The sequence below is a fragment of the Notolabrus celidotus genome, chromosome 3 (genome assembly GCF_009762535.1).
Source record: "Notolabrus celidotus isolate fNotCel1 chromosome 3, fNotCel1.pri, whole genome shotgun sequence".
Classification (NCBI taxonomy): Eukaryota; Metazoa; Chordata; class Actinopteri; order Labriformes; family Labridae; genus Notolabrus; species Notolabrus celidotus.
Genome location: NC_048274.1, coordinates 13,063,312 through 13,085,458, shown reverse-complemented (window position 1 = coordinate 13,085,458; position 22,147 = coordinate 13,063,312). Strand labels below are relative to the sequence as shown.

The 22,147-nt window shown below is 40.1% G+C and overlaps 1 protein-coding gene across 10 annotated transcripts in view; it reads left to right on the top strand.

The window, feature by feature from the left end:
• Window positions 1–429: 429 nt before the first annotated feature.
• Window positions 430–22,147, top strand: part of tead1b (TEA domain family member 1b) — a 54,533-nt gene continuing 32,815 nt past the window's right edge. For 5 of the 10 annotated variants that reach the window (XM_034679899.1, XM_034679902.1, XM_034679900.1 and 2 more), the window contains exons 1-3: window positions 453–717; window positions 1,172–1,290; window positions 18,342–18,594. In XM_034679899.1, coding sequence (XP_034535790.1) covers window positions 18,438–18,594 — 157 coding nt within the window. In that variant the 5' untranslated portion in view covers window positions 453–717; window positions 1,172–1,290; window positions 18,342–18,437. Of the gene's footprint in view, window positions 821–1,171; window positions 1,291–18,341; window positions 18,595–22,147 lie in introns of all 10 variants that reach the window. The other 5 variants (XM_034679904.1, XM_034679895.1, XM_034679896.1 and 2 more) reach the window with 5 other exon arrangements.

Sequence of the window (22,147 nt, the reverse complement as noted above, 5' to 3'; positions counted from 1 at the left end):
TAGCAAGATTTCTGGCTCTCACAGACCATGTTTGTGGGTGACCAAATACTTATTTTCCACCATAATTTAAAAATAAATTCTTTTAAAATCCTACAAAGTGATTTCCTGGATTTTTTTTTCTCATTTTGTCTCTCATAGTTGAAGTGTACCTCTGATGAAAATTACTGACCTCTCTCATCTTTCTAAGTGGGAGAACTGTGAGAGCTGTGACAAGAACAAGAAGGAAACCAAGTAGGCTTAGCTTAAAATCGTGCGTAAGAAAAATAAAATGTTAAAATTAATAAATTGTTTTTGTTTGTGTTGATCTGAGACACACTTACATGTTAATTGTTGCTGCATTGAGTTCGAGTTGCCTTCATGGGCCCCAGGAGCTGTAATCTCCCACTTTCGTGCGGTCCTTGAAGGCGTCGCCGGTCCTCGGGATGTTTTGTACCCTCCCTGCCCCTCCTGCTGCCTGCTGCCCAGGCTGACTGCTCGGGGCTCGGGATGACGCCACCTCTCGCTCCGCCCCGGCGCAAACTCGCTCTTTGCGTTCATTTCATTCCTCTTCTCATTCCGAGCATTCTTCGCATCTCTGTCAGTGCGCGAAGCGATTCACCTACACCTTTCCTGGCTGGCCCAGAAACACCAGAATAACTTGACATAGTATTAAAATTACCCCGTAACATCCCCTTATCTAAAGAAAGGGACATTTTTATATGAGATATCAATAACGAGGTAAGTTTCCATGGTAGTTGCAGGTATCCAAACTGGTTGTAGACTTCTGTTCACGGGGTTAGGTGGACATCTTTTGGAAAAATTGGACGAATTATTAAAAAATGTGAGCTAATTTAAATGTTTTTACTCTTTATCCAGTAACGTTAGGTCGTATGTTTCCACCGCTGAGATAGATGGCCGATTCTGGTCGCTGTTGCAACAGGGTGCTCACTTTGAACACTCACTGTTGTAGCCTATGGCTTTGACATAGCAGCGAAAATCTTTGACATTTTTCACATTTTTTGAAAAGAAGCCCGATCCTACGCCCCTATGAGAAGCCTCAGATGCCGTTTTGCCCCCGTGTTAGATCCCCAGAAACTCCCGGTGTGCTTCGGGGGGAACTAACAATATCACGAATAACGTTTTTTGGACAAGATGACGGTTGAAAACGTTGCTGCTGTTTTGCTCTCCGTAGTTGGCTCAGCCGGGAGTTGTTGGACCTTATTCGGACCACCTCGAAGGAAACACCGTGGAGAGACTTGTTGCTTCAACGCGTTTGACGGTGCTTTGTCGAAAACGCCACCGAAGTTTAGTGTAAGTAAATGTTTTTTTTAATGTTTCTCTGTGTTCTCCATGTTGTTACTGTAACTAAAGGCTGAACCGGAGGGAAAGGTTAGACCCGAACTCATCACACCGGAGCTCCTCTGTGTCCCTCCCAAAGTCCAAATTAAAGCACTCAGGAGCGTTTTAACTTCCTCTGGGCTTTAAAGCTGATCCAACGTGACTCAATCCAACCTGACGTCTTTGATAAAGTTATTTTAAACGTGTGTTTTGATGTTATTGTTTTCCTGTACCTTCATCTACTTTGGAAAATGCATGCTCAGCTAAAACTGAACTGCCTGTAGACCAGCTGTGTGTGTGAGTGTGTCACAAACTTTTACTCCTTGCAGTGGTTTAATTCACATAACTTTTATAAAGAAAAGGCCAGAAGCTTCTTGTGAAGAATAAAAGGGTGTAAAGTATTTTTTTTTAAATAGTGTGTGTTCAGACTTTTGCACCAAACACAGAAATATTCAAGATTCAAGAAAGCTTTATTGCCAAGTGAGCTTGCACACACAAGGAATTTGATGTGGTGAATGAAACACTGGTACTTAACAACAAGACAGTAAGGACACAACAAGACAGTAAGGGCAATAAATATATAAACCTAAACACAAATCCCCAAATTCTAAATAAAAATAAAAATATTATCTGTACAAAGAAAGGTAAATAAGTACCTTTAAATACATGAACTAAGTTAAATTAGCCTAAGCCAGAGTGCACATGTAGTAGATGAATATAATAATAATAATAAGATATGTTATGGAATAATTTACAACATTGCACATGGATATTGAGGTATACGAAAGATCTCTGTATTTGTTGCTCCCTCTTATTATACCTGATTGAATATTTGCTACTGTAAATTGTTATATTTGGTTTGCTCTGAACAAACAGCCCAGTCAGGTCATCAGGGCACAGTTTACACAGCTCAGATATGCTGCTGTGATTCAATCAAGGTGTCCTTATACTTGACTAATTCAGCAGAGAATCACAAAACAAATCTTGATTTAACCTCACAAGCTCTGCAAGTCAGCTGTGTAGTCTCACACTGATGTTGACATCGCATGGTGTCATGTCATTTTACAAGTCATTTTGAAAAGTAAAGTAGTTTGCCTCTGGTCTTAAAAATGAAAATGTGAGAGTTGCTGTATTGTAATCAGCTTAGCATAGGCTTGACTTAACTGAGTGCTTCATAGACCTGCGCACGCTTTGAAAGGAGGTTCAGCAAAAATCCATTTTCTGTCCCTACAAATTTCTGGCTGCAGATTTTTTTATATTTAATACGAAAAGCAACTGGTTACATAGACTTCTCAAATATGCTTTATCTAACAGTTAAGCTACTTCCTCTGTAGCATGTAGATGCATAAAATGTTGTTTTTAGGTCACATGAAAAGGACTGTTATCATTTCCAGGAAACAGTTTGCATGCATTCAGGCGCAACTCCAGACAAGTCACATAGTAAATCAGCTTGCTTGGAATAAACAACAACAACAACAAAATTGGGGTTGTAATAGATTCTTTGTTTCCAGCTTATACAACCAGTGGACCTGTTGGAGGAGAGCCTGCACAACATTTGTGCAAGAATAGGATGTTGTCTTTGTTTGACTGACTGAGACTTTACCTCTGAAATTAGGAGTCCCAGACTCTGCAGGCTGTTAGAGTTTGTATAATGCAGTGCTTTAAGCATTATAGCAAATCAGAGAAACTGCATTATAGGCATTCATAGTAGTAAGGTTGATACTTGGCATACTGTTTCTTTCTTTATATAATGATAAGTCTTGATATTTAATAAATGAGTAAAGCAAAAGAGACTGATTGAAAAGAAAGCTGATGCTGATCATATCTGAGTAGAAAGGCCAGTGCCCCTGTGGATATATTGCATCAAAGTCTAAACTTTAATGCATTGTTGCTTCAAATCCTATCCCTTGTTGAGGTCCGAGGGCAGCACTACAGAGAGTGCAGTCTATCTGTTGTGAAGTGTGGAAAGAATAATGTGCTTTTGTGAAGCACAGAGTGGACCGTGTTACTTTTTGGAGCGAAGTGACTCTTCTTTTCTTCGGTTGTCCACGCTGGATGGTCCTCAAGGGTTATCGACTCTCAGGAGACTTGTTTTGGGAGAAATATCCGTCAATGTCTTCGCTCGTTTTACGCTATGCAAGTGAACGCGGCAGATATTGATTCTCCCTGTTTGAAAATTAATGCTTTCTTTTTCTCCTGTGTTGAGCTTGGCATGAATCTACAATACATATTTTCTTTTTATCAATGAGGGAATCCAAACTGTATTCTTTAGTTTTTTAATCATCATCACTATAGCTTAAATTAAAAAATAACCGTAGATACTTCCATACAAATTTCATCAAAGGACATGGAGAGGTGCTGTGTGTGTGTGTGTGTGAGTCATAACAGACTGCTGGGGAGAGGCACCTGTGTGGTGTGTGTGTGTGTGTGTGTGCCGCTGCAACAGGTGCTATGGAGCAGTGATGAATTCATTTTCTCTGGAAGCATCTTGTTTAAAGAAACAGCGTTTAAATCCACTTGTATTTATTATTTGTATGTATTGTCCATTTCTATTGTAGTACTGATAAAAAACATAAGAAATCATGACTTCAAATTTAGTTTTTATTGAAAAATGTGCTGCATGAATTATGAGATTTTATTCTGACATTTTATTCTGAATTCTGAAATATCTTGCATGTTTGAGAAGACATTTTCTATACATGCTTTTCAAAGTAAAAGCTCTTTGATTGATAAAGAGACATTCACATTCAAAGGGAAAAATCAGCTGATTCCTTAATAAGCCTTTGTTAACTGTTCGATTAGTTTGTAGATCTTTGATGAGATGTTTTCAGAGCTTGAGTTTTACTTGTAGTTAAAAGCTGTGGTGTCTTTTATATTGTTTTATGACAGTAATCCAAACATATATGGATTACCAGAAAATTGATGTTAAAAGCTTTAGCTGCCTAAAATAAAGCAAATGCATCACACGCATGTTACAAGGAATGTTTTCTATTTGTAGTGACGGCCTGTGAAATTCCTCATGGGAATGTGAACACATTACGTGTCCTGTGTTTTAATTGAAATGATAATACACAATGATATTTTTTGTTATGAAAATCCTGGGCTAGCAACAGATCTGTGATCTGTAATTGAATCTGGCCGCAGAGTCATTAATCGTGTAATTAGATGTGATGTGTGGCAGGGGGAGAATCACATCAAAACATCAGTGTTCTCCTCGGTCAAAGCCCGCTTTAAAAAAGAGGACACTCCTGCAGGCTTCCAGACTGTGTGTGCCCTGAGGTAAACCCTGGTCTAGAAAGGGAATTTTAGAGTATGCGCTGCTGCTCAGCAGTTTGAGCAGGGCCCACTGAGGCCAGCCGAGAGTGCCACCAAAAAGGAAAAGCTGGCTCAAAGCCACTGACGTCATCTAAGTAAATCTGCTTCAGTGCTGCAGCCATAAAATGACTGCCAGCTACCGAATGCACTTTGGCCCTGTCAACCACCTTCGTAAGAGCAACACATTTATTTTTTTCTCCTTGTGCATACTTATGGAAGACAAGCTGAGTTCAAGTCTAGTCCCATTGTGCTGAGGAGAAGTAGTCCATGTTTTCATTCACAAGTAAGAAGTCATGCTTGAACTTTCTTACTTTTATTTAAAGCGGCAAGTGATTGATCTTCTCTGACCCCTTGAAGTCTTCCTGCTTTAATATCGCAGCCTTGTAATTTTTACCATATGGTAGTCATGTGCAATAGAAAAAAAAGTATTCCAACAGCATAATGCCGGAGCCACTCGTTATTGACATACACTGCCTCAGAAGTTATTCCTGGGACGTGCACTTTTTCTTCCTCCTCTTATTTGAATCAAAAAGACAAATGAATGAGCTGCTTGTGAACACACACATGAAAAGCAATATGTACACCATGAATCATTTGATGAGTCAGTTTCTGAAACCACTATAAACATTTTGAGTTCTAAACCACAATGAAAGCAGGAAATCTCGGCTTCAACAACTTCCTCTCTCAGAGCTGCCTGGCCATAGTAGTGGTAGTGGTGTTCAGCTTCCCACTAGTGAAAGGAAAGCCATGGAACAAAAGGCACACAGTCACTTCATTTACTGAAACTGTGTATAATTTGTGGCTTGTATTCAGATGCTGGTTATTCAGTCTCTCTGGCACCGTGTTCTCCAGTCGTTGCTTGTAATAAATTCCCACAAGACCTTTCATCAATGGTCCCTGTATTGTTATCATGGCGGACACAGATCGGGCAGGCTCTCTCTGCCCTGAAGGTGCCCTGGATTCAGTGGAGGCACAGATAGACTGGAGGGTAAGCTCCCAACATTAATATGCAGGCTGTGCCCGCTAAATTAGTTTGGAATCCGACCCCGGGACACAGCAATGGAGTATTGTCCAGACTGTTTTTGTCTCTGTTTAGTCTGTTTAATGGACCCAAATAGTACATCTTCAATAAGGAGTCTTGTTGGTTTGTAATTAAATCATCAGCATGGGTTAGCGATGTGTCAACAAACAATACGTCTTTTATCATCCCAGTTTTTGGAGTTTATGTAGTCAAATTCAGATGTTCCATTCAGATATTCAGCATTTCTTTGATGTCTCTCAATGAACTTTAGCTGCAAACATTTAGTAGCTGCAAACTTTTAGTCATTAAAGTCACAGTTACTGCTCAACCAAGTGACCAGTGGTGGGCAGGTTATGTAATGTAAGTTTCTCAGCTAACATAAGCAGCAACTATTTGGTTAGCTCTGAACATTTCTTGCAAACCATGGTCAAGGCTCTTTCAGATATGCAATTTTTGAATTGTTTAGACATTTTCAGGAACTCTGCACCTGAAAGTTTTCAAAAAATATCCCTCACAGTGTGAAGTCTTCCCTGTTGGACAAGCGTGGCTGTGGGTCGGAGGCAGGAAATGACATCAAAAGCATGCTGCGACAGCTACAGTTTAATATTTACAGAAACCAACAGAGGCCTACAGTATGCTGTGCAACTTTTAGCATTTGTATCAATGCTACTGTGTGAATGGATGGATGTGCAGACATCATTGTTGTTCTGATCTTAAAGATAACTCTCGTTTCAACCCCGGATGTTTTTGTTAATTCTGTTATGTGTCTCGCTTCCAGGTTTGCGCTGGTCACATGATATAACCGTCATCACCCACTCGCGCAGAGGGAATTTTCCCAAACATGTCTCCCCTTAGTGCAGAAATTTCACAAAGGAACTAGCAGGAAACATTCCAGATGAAGTCAGGATGAAAGTTTGGTCTGTTTGCTTTCACAGATGCAACGTTACTAAAACATTTTTTTGAAGTTTTCATTAGTTTTGTGCATATGTGAATACAGCTTCACTCTTCAAAATGTCCAAGTGACAGACCTCTCAACCCAACTACTGCTAGTATCGGGCACTGACAGCCTCTGTCTCGACCTTTATGACTGTGTTTCTGTGACGAGGCGTGGCGTGTTTGTTTACATTTTACAGCCATGCTCAGTCTCTGGAAACATGTGTAGTAGTGTGAGATTCAGAAATGGCAGTTAGCATTCTTCTTCTTCTGTTATTTAATGTGGTTAGCAAACAGCTTTAAGACGCTCTATAGCCCCGTCTGGCCGGAATACTGTAGTACAAGCAGGCACCGGTAAATACGATACAAAATTTTACTTTTAAAATGAGAAAATATTCAAAGTAACTCTTCGAAGTTTACAAAGTTAGAATATTCCAAAACCATTGCCCAACCCTACCAACTACAGAGGGCAAACACAGGCAGGAACTTCATGCTAAAACTGGATTGTGCAGGGTGTCCACCTCAAATGTGACCGATCAGTGGTCTTCTCTATTTACCTCCATATTGGTTTAATTTGCTGGGAACCTTGTGGTGATAGAAAATAATACCAGGTAGACTGGAGAGGAGGCAATGGTGGCTTCCTGTCGGTGGCATATATAGCCCAGTCTAGTGCTCCTGCTCATACTAAAGGCCTGACATACAGTGCTTTAAGTGAAAAAAAAAATAAGTGCAGGAACTCCCTTTAATCACTTGTTGGCATGTGTATCATACAGTTAGCATCAGTAAATGAAAAGTACCATGTTTTAAATGTCTGCAGTTGATGTTTGACATTACTCTTGTCATGTGACGCCCACAAAATGACAAGTGTTGCATAGTGCATTATTGGTAATGAATGTTAGGTGTCATTATGGAGGACAGGAAAGGATACTGGCAGCTGGCTAGAAGTCCCAGTATGACGATAAAGTTCATACGCCAAGGAGTTATGCTTAGAAGTGGCGTTGCTGCATACAGGAGTATACCCGCCCATTTAAGCACATAGTAGAATAGTAGAATATAGAAAAATGGGCCTATAATGAAGTTTTCATTTAAAAAAAGGTTCAATTATTTATTATTATCAACAGTGTTGCTTTTCACAAATGTTGTGAATCAAAAGTAAAGCATTTTCTGGGGATTATTTTCAGTGCCTGTTAAACACACATTTAGTGCACTCCAGAGTATTTTAAGCAGCAGGATTGTGCTTGTGGGACCAATTCAAAATTACAGCCCTCATATCCATCATAATGAAGCAACATGTCACTCAGTGTAACAGTGAGGCTCACTGATGTCTTCACAGCTTTTGATCAGCAGTGGAGCTCCATGGCTCAGTGTTTCAACTCATGTAGGAACCACAGGTTATTTTGTTGGTTCAAACTTTCATTAGGATTTCTTTACAATAAGAAAATAATTATATATAATCTCAAGGTTTTTAGTTTGGAAAATTCCACCTGAGTTGATGTTTCAAACCTAAGTGACCGATTATTTTATCAGTCTCGATGGAAACCTTGTAGTTGTTTTAAATTAGTTGTTCTGGTAAAATCTTGTAATGATAACTAAGCTTATCTTTTAATTTCTATATTAAAGTTTCCCTTTAGGCAGATTCAACAAATAGTTCCTCAAGTAATATCTTTATAATTCAAGTAAAACATCCCTTTCTCTTCCTGTCTGCCTCTGAGGAGCTGATTAACAGATGAATGAGCTCGATGATAGTGTTTGAGGTTAGTAATGATGATATCTGTAAAATGTTTGTGTAAATGTTTTGTTAATGCACTTACATTCCTCCTTAGAATATAAAGCCTCATCATACATAATTGGTACAAAAAGCCACAATTGATTTTGCATTTTCACCAGGCTGCAGAACAAGCTCTTTCAAGTAGTGGACGACTGATATCGGTTTTTCAACATGCCGATAATTAGAGAACATGTTGTCTGATGGTCGATTATATAATGCTGATATCACATTGTTGTTGTTTTTTGTATTTGATAAACTACCACAATTTAATATTAATAACATCCTTTATTCTATGCAAATTGTAATCTAATATGTATGGTTATCTTAGCCGGTAACATGTTTCAGATGGATTTTTAGATTCATTTAGAATCAGAATCAGCTTTATTGGCCAGGTATGCTTGAACATACTAGGAATTTGTCTTGGTAAACTGTGCTCTATTTGTACAAAGGCATAAGAATAAGGCATACATATAAAAATATAATAATAATAACATCAACTATAAACACAAAAGAACAACAAATAGGCATGACTAATATGTAAAGGCTAAAAATAATATCATAATAGTGCAGTGGTAAGTAGCGCAGAGGTAGTTTTACATTAAAAAAGTATATGTAGGTAATCGTTAAATAAGTTAAATTCATTAAATAGAAAAATACATGATGCTATAGATGTTAGAACATGACTGATATTTGTGCCAGAAGCTAAATACTAGATACTAAATGGCATTACTCTGTACATCATAACAGAATTGATATTAAACACAATCCAGTAAATGTTTAGATTTGACATGCTGTAATTTAGGATGGGAAAACACATGAATCATTCAGGGGATGTTAACATTGCTTGTCAGCAACAACACAGACGTTGCTGCCTGCAGTGTCTGCAGACATTGTTTGCTTATTTTTTTAATCAGCCTCATGAGCACAGACGTCGACTAATGCCTGTTATTTCAAAAAGCCATTAATCAGTCCAATTAATCAGCCCAATCAATGAATCAGTGAATCTCTCCTTTCAAGCCTGCTTTATTTAAAACAGAGGAGTCTGCTGTGAAATGCAGCGTTTCTAAGAAAAGAAGAAAGCAGGGACAAGAAAAACTGAAGTACATGAGGGGATAAAAATGGCAAAAGAGGAAGATGAAAAGAGGTGAGCGTCAGTGTGAATTGGCAGAGCCAAATGCAAATGGTGGCCTTCATCCTCATCACTGTGATTTGTTTTTTCATGCCCATCCGCACGCGTCCTGAATGAGCCAGCGGCCAGCCCTCGGCCTGCGCTGCTCTCATAACTGTCAGGAGATCCTTTATCTGACGGACCTTTATTTACAGCTTTAATTTCCTGAGCTTTATGTGTTCCGCTCACTCTCCACACCACTGTGACACGAGCTCGCTGTCTGGAATGTACCGCACATTTTTGATAGGCAAATGTCTTCTGAGCTTTCATTACATTTCATGTTTGAATTGTAAAGTGTTTTATTTATTTAATTTGGTATCGCTAGCAGGACACGGGTGCATTTTTGTCGCTTAGAGACACAGTTAATCTTCCCTTCTTGTTGCTCAGCGTGGAATACCTCTTAGACATGCATCTGTCTGAGCTGCCCACATATCTGATGTTGTCCAGGTCATGTTGTTGCTACCTGTTTCTCAGTCTGCTGCAGGTGGAGAGGGCTGCTTTGACAGAACTTGTAAATCAATCCCATTCTCTGGCAAACAAAGATTGATCCCACTGTGGTCTGATGGTTACTGGACGCTGGGATCCAGGCCTCACGTTTGAGTGGGATGATATCAGACAGATTCACAGCACCTAAGCCTGCCGGTTCAAAGAGGCATGAAATAAACACGAGACCTTTGCCAATAACAGAGACGGCATAAGTGAGATTTCTAGCCTCTGCAGTAGACCTTCGGAAATTGGTATTGAAAACCTTGTTTATTCATTCATCTGTACACCATATTTAGTCATGAAACCTAAAGGGAAATCCAATACACAATCAATAGTTTTGTCCTGACATTCTGCTGTAGTTTAATAGTGACTTACTGCATGGAGTCTGCTTGAAAGTGACTGTGGTAATTAAAATGTTCCCTTCCCTTTCATCCCTTTTCTTCCTCTCTAAATGAAACGGCAGTCTATAAAAGTGAGATCCAAAAAGATATTTCTATTTGAGTCCAGGAGTTGTATTCATGGCCGCACCTGTTTAGTTGTTTTTCATTTATTCTAAACACTGGCTGCATTCCCCAACTTTACCTTGAGTGTTAATTTTTTTCTTCTTCATAAATTAATTTCAGAAGTATTTCCATTCCAGATTTTCTTTTGTTTAATTGTATTTTGCTGGCAACTGCCTCTCAAGGTCCTCAAAGACCTGCTGTCAAACACTTCATTCCATAAACATGCTCTTCCAAGGTGATTAATTTGTTTTAGTGACAGAAACTAAATGGAATTTCAGCATCGTGTGTCATTGTGAATGTTCTCCGTTGGTTACATGTTGCTCAGAATGGAATACTTCTGACATTGCTGTTGTAATTATGCAAAGGCCAGAATGTGTCTTTACAACAGGCTGAAAATGTTGAGTTTTGAAATCACATGGTAATTATAGTTTTACACACTGTGGCCTTAACTACTGTGGGCCATTATGGGGTGCACAAAAGTCATTCACGGAATCATTATTGCACCCTCTGAGATAACGGCACAAAAGAACTCCACATGGAAAATTACATTTGAGACCTCTCATCTGCTATTTCATTACCTTGCTCTGTCTGATGGGTGAAATGGGTTCTCTTAATTTAAGGAGCTGAATTCCAGCTTGGTGAGTGGTTTATGTAATCTCACGGTAAGTGTGATTTCCCATAATGCCATGTCACAGCTACTACTCTGCTTAGCTACCACATTCACTAATTGCATTGCAGGCTATTCTCACACTGCATCTCAAAAATAAGACCATTTCTATGGAGCAAAGCCTGCATAGACAGAAGTATGCACTTATCTGTGAGCAACAAGTGTTTCTACGGGTGACATTCATACCTTTCTTTGACAGACATAATTAGTCCGCAGATTCTGAGGCGCTAAGAGATTGTCTTCATTGACAACCCCCGCCGGGTTATTCATCTGTTGCATGCGGCAAAAGCATCCAAAAGATGTCACAGGCTGCAGAGAAACTTTCTACAGAGGAGGGGGATGAATCTGATCCTGTGTCAGTTAACTGGTTTTATGAGGATGAGTCATAAACAAACCATCTTCAGAAGAAAATATAAGCTTATCAAATAAATAGATCAATATTAAAGATGCTCCTCTGTTTACTGCTTCTGATATGTAAAAGAAAAAATAAGCACTCCCTCCCTGTTATCTGTGCTCATGGGTAACCCTTCCCCACATCCTCTTCCTCTGTCAAGCACTCAATTCCTTTACGTCAATCCACCACAACACACATCATATCGGTAATAATATGACATTTTATAAACTGAATTGTAGTTTTCACAGAGCTGATTCTAAGAACAAGGGTTGGATGAATGAAACTCTGAAGAATTATCCATTTATCTTCCAGACTTGAATCTTGGACTGACATTCACCAAATATATACCAGTCAAAAGTTTGGACACACCTTCTCATTCAATGGTTTTTATTTATTTGAAATATTTTCAACATTGTAGATTAATACTGAAGACATCAAAACTATGAAATAATCTGGGTTTGCCATAATATGGATTACAACAGTAGTCAAATAGGGCTATCCATTGTGTACTAACCCTACCTCTGAACAACACAACTGATGGTCTCAAACACATTAAGAAGGCAAGTCATTCTACAAATGAACTCTTGACAAGGCTCATGTTAATTAGAAACCATTCCAGGAGACCACTTCATGAAGCAGACTGAGAGAATACCAAGAGTGTGCAAAGCTGTCATGAAGGAAAAAGGGGGCTACTTTACAGAATCTAAAATATAAAACACTCTGGTTTGTTTAACATTTTTTTGTTCATTAAATAATTCCATATATGTTCTTTCATAGTTTTGATGCATTCAGTATTAATCTACATTGTTTCAAATAATTTAAATAAATACAAACCCTTGAATGAGAAGGAGTTTCCAAATTTTTGACTGGTAGTGTATTCTGGCAGGTGAAGTGTCAATTTTCAACGTCCAAAAGAAATATATAATTTGAACGGCATCAAATGTAACCACATGGCTGCATGTAACCGGTTATAGGAGGCCATAAAAGTTTAAAATTTGTTACCAATAATGCATAATTGATGACAGTTTTTGTTACAAAGTAATGCTCAAATCTTTGAATAAATAATTCATCAATGCTGGATTGATGCATTAGTCTGATCCATGTTTTATTCATGTTCATATGACTGATCAGTCTGCACGTTCTCCACACATCTGTTGTATGCATCAGTTTTTCAGTTTGTAGAGAGACTTTGTGCCAAAGTATTTTAAAAGGATCAGGATGATGATACAGGAAACGATTGGTAATTGATTTTTCTGTTAATTATCCCTCTCTCAGCAGAGTCACTCTCAGGCGAAATGTAAGTCCTTGTCTCAGGCCCTCTTTGTGACTTGTAGGTAAAACATGAAATACTTTACTTTTACATTCAACTTCAACTTCACCCGTAAAAAAGATAACCTCCAGAGGAAGAAGGACCTTAGGGATCGCTGCCCTGCTAACTGGAGCACTTGACCCACCATGGCCTTCACTGTGTCAGAGATCAATACGATGCATTAGGAAATAACATGGTTGAAGAGACATTTAAAACAAGCATTGGCTAAAAATACTTAGGTGGAAGCTGACAGTCAATACATCCAAAGCTGTTGGTTTCTGTGTTATTTGCATGAACTGACTTTTATTTGCCTTCAGATGATCTCAGCAAGCCACAGACTCACTTGATCTCACGTTAGAGGAAGGCCTTATGGAGAAGCGATGTATACAGGGGAGCTTTTGCAGAAATAGTCAATGATTTTGAGCATGTAAGAGTGTAGATATTTCACTCTGTCACTCGTACTTTCATCTGCATTTCAACATGGGACAAATGTTTATAATATACAGTGGTGATGTATCAGGCAGCATAGTATTTGTTAGGTTTTGTTTCTTCTTGTGTGACTGGTTGTCAGAGAGGACAGTAGACAGAGGTCAGGTTTAATAATTTATTGGGTGCTATTGTAACACTACTGTAACAGTGTGTTTTTCCCAGTGTGATGTTGGAGGAAAGCACCTTCAGAGGAGGGGAATACCAGTGTGTAACAATTGATGTAGTGTGATGGACAAAGCTACACACTCATGCTAACTTGCTCAATGTTAACAAAACAGACCAAAAGAGGGCCTTAAACACACACCTAAAAAGAAGTGCGTCTACTCCCAAATAAAGCAGCACCAGATGCTCTTTATCTGTGAAGAAGTGCGGGAATAAGTTTATTCTTTTTAAAAGTTTGATACTTTTAAGATCTTTATTGCATCAAACTCGAGGCAGCTCTAGTTAAAGAAATAAACTAGCTCCTAAGCTTTTACATATACAACTTAAAATCCGCTTTGGACTTGATGAAGATGGAAACAAATCATTTCTTCCTCCTCCGTCTTGCCATGAGAATCAAAGCTGGAAGTGATTATGAGCCCAGTTCATCGTTTGGTTGGGATGAGAGAAGCACATCTCCAAAGAGTCCCGGGCCTTTTAGTGGTTGAAATGGAAATTTTTCCCCCTCCCTCATCAGTTTGTGAGTTCGTTCTGCAGAGTCAGCAGTCAGCACACAAAAACAGAATTCAGTAAAAGCTCTCTCTCTCTCTTTGCTCTCTGGGAGTTTTTTTTTTCCCCCAACAGCTTGCTCCCATCCCCCCCTTTCCCCCTCACGAACTGACATGCAGGAAGAAACATATGCTGCTATTCCCACTTCCTGACAGCTTGTGCTGCTTGAATGGGATCTTGCTCAGGGAGGAAGCAGTTGTCTGGAAAGAGTGCAGAGAGTTAGAAAAAAAAAACCTCACTGAATGTTAGGGAAGGAAGAAAAACATACAAGTGGATTAAGGCTAAAGACAGTAACCGTCCAATCTGTCAAACATCCACAGTGGACGTGTCACTGAATGTGAAAGGGACTTAGATTCCACGTCCTCTGTCAGTGTGATTCATGTGGACACACTACAGTAGCTGTATTCAGAAACATTTGACATGATCCCAGCATGGTGTCATGTACTCACTATGTTAGGCTGAGAATATAACAGCTAACACACAGTATGAGTCAAACAGGAGCCCTTACAGTAAAGTTAGCTGTACATAAATGCAGCTCAAATTAATGTATAGCTAAGTAAGTGTTTATTTTAGGGATGCACAATATTAGATTTTGCCAATATCTGATATACTGATGGTTTCAAGCTATTTTTGGCCGCATCTACCACCTATATGGTAACTGGTTATTGTGAACAATGATTTTCTTGTAATGCTCCTTCACCTTTAGGTGGTCCCTGCTACATGTCTTAGCTTTGTTGACTGACGGAAGTTGAAGCTTGTTGCCAAGTTTTACTTCTTACGTTTCAGAAGCTCTCGGTGTTGTTCAGAAAGATCCTTCTTGGGATTCACGTTTCAATTTTCCGGCTGTAGGTGTTCTGTTTGATGCTCTAATAATTGTGTTTGATTTGGACAAAAGTTTTCTTGTTTTATTCTTTCACGTCGTGTTTGAATCATAGACTTTTCTGTTCCTGAGCGCTGTTTTGAAGCCAATCGGCGGCGGCAGCCATATTGGAAATGCGGAACTCATCCAGGCATAGTGTGACGTGAAGAGGCGGAGTTTGAGCCTCCTAGCCAACAGCTGTGTTCCTGCCTGTCAGTCATGTCCTTATTTGGTCAAAAACTCGTAATCTTAATATCTTCTGAACTATCGCGTTAGTAAAAAATTCACCCCCCGTACAGTGTGATAGAGACATTAGCTACGTAGAGCCAAGACGTTTTTTGAACCAGGCTGTAAACATGTTTATTAATGCTCCAAAGATCATCTTTATTGAATTGGGGTCTATGTGGTTTCCGGTGTTTCTGCAGCCAGCCTCAAGCGGATTCTCGATGAATTGCAGTTTATAACACTTCTGCATGGGCTTCATATTTTGAGACCGGAGGTTGCCGCTTGGTTCGAATGCTTTATAGGTTTATGTTTGGTACTATTTTTGTACATTTGTTGATCTGCCTATCTTGGCCTGGACACTTGAAAAAAAAATTGTAATCTCAGTGTTTTGTCTCCTGCTTAAATAAAGGTTAAATAAAAAATTACAAGCATTGCAAAAATGTATACTATCTGTGTCTGAGCCCTCAGAATCCTTCCACACATCAGACATGTTGAAGCTTGATGTTGGCAGGAGTGAGCTGTCATTGCACACATAAATAATGCGTCACCTTATCAGATGCATATCAGTGTACATTTTTACATCTGATATGGATAATTAACTTTATAAAGCTTTCATGTGACGATACTGATATCGTGCATCCTTGTATATAATATATAATACCTTGTATTATCTACTTATATACCTTTTAACATATGTATCTCTGCTTTATTCTTTCATATTGCATGGCAGAGCCTGCTTTTTAAAACACTCACCGCTCTGCAGAAATAAATTTTTAGCCATAATTAAGACAGTGTAGTCTTACATGCTTTGATTGAAGCCGTCTGCTTGAGCTGTCCTTTTTTCAAGCCTGGAAACATTCAAAGCATTAACCTGTTGCCAGAGTTTGGAAGAAAAGCTGTGTGAGATTTGAGCTGCAGAGATGCACGATTCCAATACCAACTTTTGAGATAACAATTTAGTCAATAGTTGATTCCAATACCAACATTTTATGCATTAATCCTTTGTAATTCTTCAGATGAACTATGATGTATTTAAATTGATGCTAGTAGTCTCTCCTTTGAAATGTCTCAGGATCAAGTCGTACAAACTGCATGTCTCTGAACTTTCTCCGAGACAACATGTGCTTCATCCTGCCCAATGAAACCCTCTTCTCTTTACCAGTAGTGATGTAAACTAGCTCCCCAGCATCAAATTGGTTCGACACAACAGATAAATACCGGCTACTGACTGAGGTGCATGGAACCATTATTTGCAAATGTGCAGATGCAGACCTACAACATCAACCAATACTTAATTCAGATTCAGATTCAGATTCAGATTCAGAATACTTTATTAGTCCCAGAAGGGCAATTCAGTTTTACCGTCAACTCGTCCATAGTACAAAATATAAAGTAAAGGAAATAAATAACACATCGTGACATCGACAACAACCTCAACCAGTGACCGTACAGCAGAGCCTGATGCAGAGTGATTCTCGGTTTATTCTGCCTTTTGTGCATTTAACAGCCTTATGGCAGAAGGAATAAAATAATTTGCATAGCGGTTTGTTTTCCGCACCGGCACATAATACCGCCAACCTGAGGGCATGATTGCAAATTCACTGCCAAGTATGTGATCAGGTTGGGTTAAAATTCTGTTTGCTTTCTGGACCACCCGCATTGTCCAAAGGGAGCAGAGGTCCTAAAGCTGGACTCCAGGGATTTTGGAGCACAATCTGATGATGCCATTCAGACACTTCTTGTCTTTCACAGAAAGACAACCAAACCAGCATATACAAGAATATGTTAAGAGACTTTCAAGACTTCTTAAGTATATCCCGGTATGACCTGAGCCAATCTGAATTATCATTTCTTAGTCTTCTTGTTGAACATAATTTTTCCCCTTCCTTATGTTACTTAGTCCCCTTTGTAAACTCTTTCAAAGTGTCTTCTAGTCCTCCGTTGTTCCTGCTCTCCATTCATGAAGGCTGCTTCACTGAAAATCATTTCATCACATGCCTTGTTTTTGCCCAGTAAACTGCCACAATGAGCCACATCTGTAGCTTTAAGCAGCTTTGGTTTGTAATAATAGTTTCCTTTAATATGTGGGCTCGTTTTATATTCTGGTTACATTCAGCGCATTCTGCTCGGCTCTGTTTCTACCTCAAAATGATCCAGTCCTCTGTTGAGTAGCCGCAGATTCTGCCAGGAGAGATTTGGTTCCAGTTGCAGGTGAGGTGAGACTTCCTCCAGCTGTTTGAACACTTTGGTAAAACTCACAAAAGGAACTGCTTCTTAGATCGTCTCATAGTCTGCAAACTCAAGCCTCCCTGTGATGCCTTCAGGTCTACGGACTCGTCTTTGAGTTTCTGTCTGCTTTTAGATGCTGTTCTGGCGTGACGACTGGTTGACTGAGGATTTCAGGTGTATGGATAATAAGGGATAATTCAGGATTCATGAATTATTATATTTACCTATTTGAGACTGGTCTTGCACCACAATAGGAGCATTTTGACAGCAGGGACTTTACCCCAGAACTAGGGGCTCTCCCAGGAACCATGTGGTTTTCGACCACAGGAACCAGGGCCTAAATTTAGTTCTGGGGTAGTTAATCTCCTCCTGAAATGTTTCTGTTTGGTAGAGTAACCGTAGTGTTTTTATTTCACCCGTTGTCCACATGACAGAGTGACACACAGTGACACCTTGAAGCTACCCTTTGTAGCAAGTACTTCGTCTTCGGCCAGCAGTAAAATGAGCAACTTAAATGTGACAATTCTGATGTTTCATTACATAGCCAGTGACATACGTCTGGGGCTTCATGATGGTAGAGGAGTCTGTAGTGTTTTGTGGATTTGCCTCATCTTTCAGGCGTAGAGCACCAGTAACATCAGAATCTAACTCACCCTGCTGAGCTTTAAACAACATTCAAATGAACCCGGCTATCCCATGTTCTGTCATTTAACAAGAAGGAAGCGCAACAAGTCCACGAGGAAAACTGTGCAATTGTTAAACCCCATAACATCCATTGTAAATCAAGTCAACAACATTCTTGGCACTGTCCGAGCTTGTTTGGCTGCTCCTGCTCCATATTGTGCTCTCAAATAAGACTGTGTACCATGTTGTTGTTTTGGACGCAGATGTCGGCTGTTCTGCCGTGGAGAGTGACCGTTTGGTTGTGTTTGTTTATTTGGGAATTCCAGGTCTCTCCCTAGTCTGCTCCAGGCTTCAGCTTGGAGAGCCCAACCGCCATCATTGATCCCAGCAGCTGGAGCGGCAGCGAAAGCCCTGCCGAGGACATGGAGAGGATGAGCGATTCGGCAGACAAGCCCATGGACAATGATGCAGAGGGGGTCTGGAGTCCTGATATTGAGCAGAGCTTCCAGGAGGCCCTGGCCATCTACCCTCCTTGTGGACGCAGGAAGATCATCCTGTCTGATGAGGGGAAGATGTATGGTGAGTACAGATGTGTGTGTGTGTTTAAGCAATAACTGTCTTCCTTTAAATATTTAGCATCCGCCGGCAGCTGGTTAGCATAACTTAGCATTAACAGTCATAGCAGGAGGAGCTATCTAGCCTGGCTCGGTGCAAAGGTTAGAAAGTCTTCCTCCCAGCACTAACTAACATTCTAAGTCACCAGTGTTTTATTTGGGGGTTGTATGAGGGACTTTTTCTGGCCTCCAGGAAGTGACTGCAACTGGCCAAGAAATAGACGAGACAGCATATCTTATATTCTTTAATTGGCTGTTTCATTCACCACTGGCTGTATTGTTGTATTGTAATTAAAAGAAGTGGATACACATGAAAATGATGCATCCATACATGGTTCTGTTGAGTATTATGAAATTAAAAAAAGCACTCTCTGGGTCTGTCTGTGCAGCCCCTACTCTGGTTCAAAGTAGTGCAAGTTTGTAAGTAAAGCAGCATGAACTATTAGTCAGTAGCAGATGGTACTGCGGCTGCCACCAGCTGTGCCCCCCCCCCCCCCCCCCCCACCCACCCCATCCCCCCCCAATTCCTGGCTGGGTGATGTCATGGAAAGAGGGAATTTTTTTTTTTCTCTGTGGTGTTGGACCGTCTCGCAGCCTGTCAGTGTCAAGTGAAAGCAGAAAGCCCCTCAGAGCATTCGCCTGCAGCTGTCATGTGACCCCTCCGGCCAAACAAAATGTAAATTCTAGGAGTTGCAGTGAAACCCCTCAGCTGCCACTACAAAGATGTGGGCTCAGACAACAGGACCCTCCCTACTGTCTCTTCCTCCAATCCCCCCCCCCTCTCCAAATACAGAGTGAGGCTGCCAGAGAAGCTGTCCCTCTGCTGTGGATTAAAGCATGACAATTTGGTTTTGCTGGAGTTATAAATGAGCAGAGCTTAGTGCAGGCCTTCATGTTACGGGCATTCGTAATATGATACTAATGTTCAGCTAGACTACAACAATACAATGTGAAATATCCTTTTTGAAGTCAGAATACAGGAAGACTTCTTTATTATATATATTACATCAAAAACCATCATGCCCTAAGACTCTTAATGCAGGTTGTAGGTGCACACTCACATAGGAGTGCTGTAGTAGAAGACCTAACTACATCTCCATCATATAGAAGAAGAAAAGATTTTATCCACACACTGAAAAAATGTTGTTACTCAAACTGTTTTTTCCCTAAGCTCCGAAAGCACTGCTGATAGAAACCTCAGAAACAAACCAGAAGAGGGCTTTAGTTTTCTGGTGTTGAATCAACCTTAAAATCTGCTGAAGAGACAAATGTGGTGTTGAACGGAGCTTAATCCTGCCAGATGTGCTCTGTATCTGGTTACACATTGTCTCAGCAGCAGCAGCAGAATCACTGAGCTGTCTCTCCTACCAGCACTGAGACACAACTGTTAGACACAATGGTTAAAAGGATTTTCATTCATCTTCAGTTATGCAAACTGAAAAGATTCGGTTAGCAAAACTGATACACGTAGAAATATGATGACAATACTGCTGGCTGTTGAAAGAGCAGCAGAAAGACAGGCTCAGTATTTTTCTCTATTTTTGATAAAAAGGTAGGATTATAGATACAGCCCTCTTTCTTAACATATCAAAGTTTATCAGGACTGTTTAGTGGAGGTAAGATTGTTTTATGGAGTTCTTTGTTTAGCCCTGCAACTGATGTTATATCCCTGCACCAATCATGTCACTTACTGTTACAGTCCTCTAAAGCCAAGAAGACATCAGTGTCATGGCTTCATACAATGTGCACATACTTGGTCATTTAAGCACAAAAATACCAGGTACCAGAATGACATTGTAAGACAATGCACATAAGATAAGAGTCTTGGTTGATAACCTCAGTGTGAGCTAACAAAATGTAAATAATAATTCCTCTTATGTGTTTAAATTAGCATTATTACATCTGCTTTCTGCAGGATGATATTTTGTAAAGGCAGTAAAATCTTTAACTTTCAATCCGATACTTGTATGTACATAGATTGTATTCATGGTGTTGTTTTCAATGTTAAAAGCAGTAGATTCAATCATTTTGCTTCATCTAAGCAACCTTGTCTGACAGGTGAACAAAAATATAATTGTAAGAAATGAAACCCCATCATCTATAGATAAAAGACAGCTTTATTTTTTAGAGATCTGTACTACAAATGCCATCAGGATGAGAAGTAACAAATAAAGTGGTCCTCCATGCTGCTTCAAGGGATTGATTTGTCTGAAACAACCAGCGATTTGTCTTTTAAGAGGGGAAGGGTTCAGCTAAGCATGTGGAGGCTGATACAGCGCTGTAATCCAGGTCCATAGGGTTTCTAACAGCCGCAGACAGACACAGCACAAAACCTCTTGTGGCATCTGAGATGAAAGTTGGCTACAAGGAGGACAGGTATTTTGTGGTTGAGAGACCCTGGGGATGGCATAGTGTTCCATCCACAGAGCTCAACACAAGAGGAGCTGCCCTGAGTGCCCTTAAGCCCTTTGTTATACTAGGGTAGAGTGCAGTTAATTAGCAACAGTCTCTATAGCAACTGTGTTGCAGTACAAAACAATTTCTAATTTCTGCTTCTTAGCTTATTGTGGTGTTTACCTGAAGTGTTTCGGATGTGCTGAGACCAGTGTTGACTGGCGTCGTGCCCATCCTTCCAGGCAATGGAAGACACCACATCTGCATAGACTGCATCGCCCGGCACCTTCCCCGGCCCCGGAGTTTACTTAGGAGAATATTTTAAAAATAAAGTGAAATGGAGGCCACTGGCCCCCAGCCAAAGGCCGAAGACTCTACACTTGCATAATTCACCTGCTGTGCAAGGCTGCATTCATTTATCCCAGAAATAGAGTTGATAAATGAAACAACACGCTTCACCCAAATTGTATGTTTATTCATTGGGTTATGTATTTGCACTGCCCCGCAAGCTAAATGACATTGGTGAATTTTTCTCACTTATTTTTCAAAAAAAGAAAAAGAGGAAGAACTGATTTTTATTCCATCTTCTCACAAATAATATTATAATGCATGCTCTATTTGGAGGCTATACCACAACCATGCTGCTGGCTTGTTACTGTTGCAGAGACACAAGGCCACCAGGTGTCTTTCAAACACATATGGCAGGGACGTTTTCATATTTCATAAGTTCTTTATCACCTGTGTCATTGCTTCTTATGTATATATTTGATTCAGATACATGGCAATCATGCTCTTATCTGCAGAAGTTTTTTTCACAAAGATAAGATCTGCTGTTAAAAACTGTGAAACATCCCCGTATGTTGTGATATTCATCTGCTGCTAAAACCATACCTCCGACTACATTTGTCGTTTGATGTAAAGCTTTGCCCATTAACGCACTGCTGTTTGCTCTGCCATCTCGTCAGTGATCCAGCTCAGACCCCTCCTGCGGGAACTAAGTGGCACTTGGTTTGCAGAGATGCCAAGGATGAGTTAGATATAATGAGCAGACCTGGCTTGCCCCCGATGGCCCAGCGCTGTGCTCCTCTGGGGCTCATCTCACCGGGCCGAGCATGCTCTGAGAC